This window comes from Palaemon carinicauda, chromosome 6 (assembly GCF_036898095.1).
Source record: "Palaemon carinicauda isolate YSFRI2023 chromosome 6, ASM3689809v2, whole genome shotgun sequence".
In the NCBI taxonomy this organism is placed as follows: domain Eukaryota; kingdom Metazoa; phylum Arthropoda; class Malacostraca; order Decapoda; family Palaemonidae; genus Palaemon; species Palaemon carinicauda.
In genome coordinates this window covers 44135724-44143155 of record NC_090730.1, presented here as the reverse complement: position 1 = coordinate 44143155, position 7432 = coordinate 44135724, and the positions used below count along the sequence as shown (strand labels likewise).

General features: G+C 29.9%; 1 protein-coding gene across 1 annotated transcript in view; it reads left to right on the top strand.

The window, feature by feature from the left end:
• The first annotated feature begins 5021 nt into the window (after positions 1-5021).
• LOC137642977 (tigger transposable element-derived protein 1-like) overlaps positions 5022-7432 on the top strand; it is an 88301-nt gene continuing 85890 nt past the window's right edge. Inside the window, exons 1-2 of the mRNA XM_068375836.1 lie at positions 5022-5205; positions 5767-6017. Coding sequence (XP_068231937.1) covers positions 5022-5205; positions 5767-6017 — 435 coding nt within the window. The remainder of the gene's footprint in view (positions 5206-5766; positions 6018-7432) is intronic.

The window sequence follows — 7432 nt, the reverse complement described above, 5'->3', positions numbered from 1 at the left end:
TTTTTTCCTTGGTATGTTTTCCTGTTAAGAAGTATCAACAAAACAATAGCAACACAAAACAAAAAGAACAACAATGAAAGATTAACTAAAATCATTATGATAACAATAAATAAATAGTGATAATAATAGTAATGATAATAGGAATATTTTTTACACTTCTGAAACTATTAAAATGTCTCATTTTTTATTAGTATACATTAATCATTAAAAAGGTGACCATTCTATATGGAAAATCTGTAATTTTCAACAATTTTTATTAGCATTTTCAAGTTATCATAAATTGAAAATTTGGAAGAATAGAACCTCTTTGAATAAAAATACTGAAATTCATATCAGTTAAATTAACTTATCAATTCTCTACATTCACATATAATAGACGTTGCTGAGAAAGTTTGCATATGTACTTACTAAAGTTATTCAAGGACAAATTCTGGAGAAAATAAGAAACCGTTGTGTAATTGATCAAGGATTAGTACGAGTAATTATGATGATAAGAATTATAATAGTATTATCTAATTCCTAGAAACATGGCCTTTTCAAAATACTTGGAAATTAAATTATATCAGTCTTATTGATAACGCTTATAATACTCATGTAAAAAATAATCTTTTTTTCCTAGAATCCCTATAGATTTTCCAAAAGAATCCTTATGATAATGTTTTTTATCAAATCCAATAGCTAGAAATATTATTCCAAAATGATCATAAATTACTTCAAACTTTAGCATACATCCAGTAATTAAAAAATGCTATTTTTCCAAAATGATCACAAATTACTTCAAACTTTACCCTAAATCCAATAGCTAGAAATACTATTATCCCAAAATGATAAGTAATTACTTCAAACATTATCTTACCTTAGTAGCTATTTGTTGCGTCTTATGACAACCGACAACCAAAGAGGGAAGGAGAAGTGGCTGACTTCCTCTGATAACGGATTTACCAAAATCTGCCGCCTATTGACTTTTACAAAATGCTATCAAGGGATACGAAAGTAGTAAAACCGGTAAGCCTACCAAAAGCTTGATAATAATAATAATAATAATAATAATAATAATAATAATAATAATAATAATATTAATAATTACTATTATTATTATTATTATTATTATTATTATTATTATTATTATTATTATTATTATTATTATTATTATTATTAACATTACTGGTAGCTCTGGTGTTTTATTACTTGTGTTAATGGTAATATTTTTTTCGGGGACGTTAATAAGAAGTGAAAAAATATAAAACGGAAACTAAATTTAAAGGAACACCAACAAAGACCTTTTGGTTCCAAAGAGAAATGAAAACAATAATCTTTTCTTTCGATTTCATTCAGATAATGATATGACAAAGCAAACATGGAAGAGAAAATGTAACCTCCAAGCATAAATTGATGAATGAAAATATGATTTTTTTTTCTCATAAATGATACAAAAAAAGATGATCATAAAGTAGAATTCTCCCTCACAAGGAAACGCATTATGTTTCAGTTGCAAATAAAAGACAAAGAGTAAATCCACAATCAATGAAAATATTAATGTTCATGGCGTTAGTTAGAACAGCAGCATGTCTGTTTTAATAAATATTCCTTGTCAAATGCATCTGACATATTTCCTTTCAACAACGACAAGCCGACATGGTCTGCTTTATCAGGAATTCTTGATCAATATTTTATTCCTCTTCTTCTTTTTATAATATTACACATTTAACACTTGAACTAGCACTAAAAATAGAGTCAACGGCAGTGGATAGAGAAAAGGTACACCCAGGTATATACAAGACAATGCTCGCCCGCATACTCACACTTGCACACAAAATGCGCAATCAGCCTTTGCTGGCAAAGGTAGTGTTACAACACTTGACTTACGTTTGCTGGGTGGTGGATTTCTCCCACCCCACAATACCTAGAGATGTAAATGAGTACCTTTGTCTGCTGGAGTCAGGTTGATAGGGATTGTGGTTTGCAACATCTCCCTCGCCCCCCACTCATGTTGAGAAACTGGAAAGCTGTACCCCTCTGGTACCAACCCTTATAAGAGGTATAAAAGAATTTTTTTAGCTTATTATTGACACTATGTGTCCAAGTATTAGATACAGTGTAGCATGCAAAAATTAAAAGCAAATTATTTCAAAGCATGATTATTAATCATCGTTTCTCTGGACATTTACAGCAACAGAAATTCTCAAAATTATATCGCTAGAAAATATAAGAGGACAAAATTTAAGAAATAAACCTCCATTCAAACCTCCAGCTATTTGAACAATTCTGTACTGCATAGATTTAATCCCCCTCCGTATAACTTACGAACTTACGTCTCCATATTCTACAACAGTTATGTATATCTGACTCAGTTATGAAATGAAATGTCACACCAACATGGCACAAGAAGTATCAGTTCAATAGAGCAGAAAATATAACAGTATCTCGTAATACAGTTGCCTTACGGGTGCAGATGGCTGGGACACGTTTCGTGTGTATCCAATTAATATACGCTTAATTTGATAAAATCATATCGCCTTTAATAAAATGAAGAGCAACATTTTCATTCGAATAAACTAGATATGTTTTAGATATTAGTAAATATATTCAAATGTGGATTAATAAAGTACTCATGATAATATTTTGACTAAAATATTATTTCAAAATAGATATTGAAAAATGTCAATGAAAATATTTCAGAGAAATACATAATCAAATGTATACACACACATACACACACGCATATACATACATTTATACACACACACACACACACACACACATATATATATATATATATATATATATATATATATATATATATATATATATATATATATATATATATACATACATAAAAACAAAATATCCACGTTTGAAAGTAAAATAAAAAAAATATGAAAATATGCTGACCTGTTTTGAATGACCTTAAAATCAGAGAAAACTAATTGGTTTTCAAAACTTTAATTGAATACAACATAAACATTTTGTGCTTCAATTATGCAGGTTCTAGTAAATCTGAATAACATTTTATTTGATAAAAACATATATTCATAAAAATTCATTAAATTTTAAACATCTTCGTAATTAATAGTGAAGAGAGAGAGAGAGAGAGAGAGAGAGAGAGAGAGAGAGAGAGAGAGAGAGAGAGAGAGAGAGAGAGAGAGAGAGAGAGAGGAAAGTCCGTATGATTCCGTATTTAGTTCGCCTTGAGAGACCGTAATCTGGTTTCCCGAGAACTTCAAAGCATAATTTTCCCCAAATTCTGACTTATTTCTACTTCTTATTTTTGTTTCTTTAAGTGGATATTCTTAGAGATATATAGACAGACTTACAGGCAATCTGAAATAAGTTCTTTGACAGAGGTGAGACGCAGACTGCCTGGGAATGCTCTCTCTCTCTCTCTCTCTCTCTCTCTCTCTCTCTCTCTCTCTCTCTCTCTCTCTCTCTCTCTCTCTCTCTCTCTCTCTCTCTCTCTATATATATATATATATTTATATATATATATATATATATATATATATATATATATATATATATATATATATATATATATATATATATATATATATATATATATATATATATATATATATATATATATATATATATATATATATATATATATAGTATATATAATATATATCTATATATATATACATATATACAGTACATATATAAATATATATATATGTATATATATATATATATATATATATATATATATATATATATATATATATATACATTATATATAAAATATACATATATATATATATATATATATATATATATATATATATATATATATATATACATACTTATAAATATAAACACATACACACACACATATATATATATATATATATATATATATATATATATATATATATATATATATATATATATATATATATATATATATATTATATATTATATATAATAACACACATATATATATATATATATATATATAGATATATATATATATATGAAATATATATACATAAAAATATACATATATATATATATATGTTATATTTAATATATATATATATATATATATATATATATATATATATATATATATATATATATATATATGCATATATATATACATATATATATGTATATATATATATATATATATATATATATATATATATATATATGTACATATATATATAATATATATATATATATATATATATATATATATATATATGCATATATATATATTATATATATATAATATATATATGCATATATATATACATATATATATATATATATATATATATATATATATATATATGCCTATATATATGTATATAATATATATGCATATATATATATATATATATATATATATATATATATATATATATATATATATATATATATATATATATATATATATATATTATTATTATATATATATATATATATATATATATATATATATATATATATATATATATATATATGTATATATATATATATTTATTACATATATACACAGTATATATATATATATATATATATATAATATATATATATATATATATATATATATATATATATATATATATATATATATATACAGTAGACCCCCGGCATAGGGCGTCCCCAGCTTCTGTTTTTTTCACGTTATGGTGTGGAATACGATTTTTTTTCGTCCCTTCGTTACATTTTCCCCACCTTACGGCATCGAATTCCGAAACTCAAATTTGGCGGTTTCTACGCGTACGACTGTGCGTGTCAGTAGCTTACCACCACGCTCCTACGCCACTGCATACGTCACTAAGAAGCTGGTCTGCTATTGGTCTGCATCAAAGCGTCACTAAGATGCCGATATGCTATTGGCTGAAAATCCTCCCACAATGCTTGAGAGAGATGCAGCCTCTCTCTCTCTTTGTCATACGCGCGCTCAGTTCAGAATATCGTGTGCGTTTCGTAAAGACTTGATCTCGTGTGAGTGCTTGCGATATTGTTATTTTTTGTTCATTTTAGTGTTTAATTATAACTTTAATTCGTTAGTCATGGGTCTCAAGATTGCTAGTGATGTTAAAGGCAGAAGTAAGAAGATGATAACTATGGAAACTAAGCTGGAGATCATAAAGAAATATGAAGAAGGCATGCGCATCGTTACCCTCGCTAATACGTACGGCCGTAACCAATCTACAATTGGTACAATTAATAAGAATAAGGAAGCCATTAAAGCAAGTAAGTCTTCTAAAGGCATGACTGTCCTTGCCAGTGGAAGGACCTCAATCAACGATGACATGGAGAGACTCCTTCTTCTGTGGATTAAAGAGAAGGAAATCGCTGGTGATACACTCACGCAATCGGTAATTTCGCACAAGGCGAGCGCCATCTTTGCCTATCTTGTGGAAGCCCAGAGAGACGGCGGAGGAGAAGGAACGTCGCAGCAAGCCCCCCAAGACTTTAAGGCTTCTCATCGGTGGTTTGATCGGTTTAGGAAGAGGACTGGTATTCACTCAGTTGTCAGGCATGGGAAGGCGGCCAGTTCTGACAAGAAAGCAGCAGAAGAATTCCTCAATAAGTTTGAGAACGTAATTTCCAGAGAAGGCTACATTCCTCAGCAAGTTTTTAACTGCGATGAAACTAGCCTTTTCTGGAAGAAAATGCCCCGCCGTACATATATCACAGCTGAAGAAAGGAAACTTCCTGGCCATAAGCCATTGAAGGACAGACTGACGCTCGCATTTTGTACAAATGCCATTGGGGACTTAAAAATTAAGCCCCTACTGGTATACCACTCAGAAAACCCTCGTGCCTTCAAGGCACAAAATATCACGAAGGAGAGGCTCTTGATATTTTGGAAGTCTAATGCTAATTCCTGGGTCATGAGAACCATATTTATTGAGTGGATAAACGTCTGCTTCGGTCCTGCTGTCAAGAACTATTTAGAAGAGAACAATCTTCCTCTGAAATGTCTCCTGATATTGGACAATGACCCTGCTCACCCTCCTGGCCTCGAGGACATCATTCATCCTGACTTCTCCTTCATTAAGGTTCTCTATCTGCCACCAAACACCAACCCTCTCCTCCAGCCTATGGACCAGCAAGTGATTGCCAACTTCAAGAAGCTTTACACGAAGCATCTGTTCAGAAGATGTTTCAAAGTGACTGAAAGCACTCAACTCACCCTCCGTGAATTTTGGAGGGGGCATTTTGACATCGTTCAATGCCAGAAGATGATCGACACAGCTAGGAATGAGGTTTCACGGCGCACCTTAAACTCCTCATGGAAGAAACTGTGGCCAGCTGTTGTAGCAGAACGAGACTTTGAAGGTTTCGATCCCTCAACTGAAGATGAGGCCGTTGATGATCCTGCCCCAGAGGGTGATGTTAAGGAAATAATTTCAATCGGGAGGTCCATGGGGCTTGTTGTCGATGAGGCTGACGTCCATAACCTTATCGAGGAGCACAGGGAGGAGCTTACGACTGAAGACTTAAAGGAGTTGGAGGCAATGCAGTTGACGATCATTCAAGAAGAGCTATGCTCTAGTGGAGGCGAAGACGGGGGGGGAACTGAAAAAAACGACATCGTCAAAAATAAGGGAAGCTATCGGTTGGTATGAAAACCTTACGAGTTTCATTAAAAAGAAACACCCAGAAAAGCTTCACACAAGTCGTCTTATGCAGAGTGTTAATGATAAGTGTATGAGTCATTTTAGGAATATGTTGAGGAATCGTCAGAAACAGGCTTCTTTGGATAGATATTTCTCCAAAAGAGAAATGTCATAAAGCAAAGACGATAATAGTGATTCTATCAAAAAAGCTAAAGAGTAATTTTTTAAGTTCTAAAAAAAAATCATAAAAAAAATTTCAAAAGATAAAAATAATAAAAAAAAACATTTTTAATTTTAAGTGTTTATTAGTAAGAATAAATTTATTATTAAGTGTACATAACATAATTAGCATTGATACATTTTTATATTTACCGTCTACTCCCCCCTCTGCCTCCACCCACTACCAGCTCAAGTCACGTCACTCCAAAGGTAAATAAGATTTAATTTTTCCTTTACAGTACTCTACATTATATAATTCATATTTATAATGTTATTTAATTATATACTGTACAGTACTGTACATGTACAGTATATTATATATAAGTATACTGCAGTACAGTGCTTACTATACTACTGTATTGTATTTTGTTACATTCTAATTTTCAATGTTTTTACCGGGGGGTTTTCACGCATTAACTATTCTATTGCCCGCCATACGACATTTTCACCATACAATACCAACTCCGGAACGGATTAATGTCATATGGCGGGGGCCTACTGTGTGTGTGTATATATATATATATATATATATATATATATATATATATATATATATATATATATATATATATATATAAATATATATATATATATAAAATTCATATTTGAATTAACATACACACACAATTTTATAT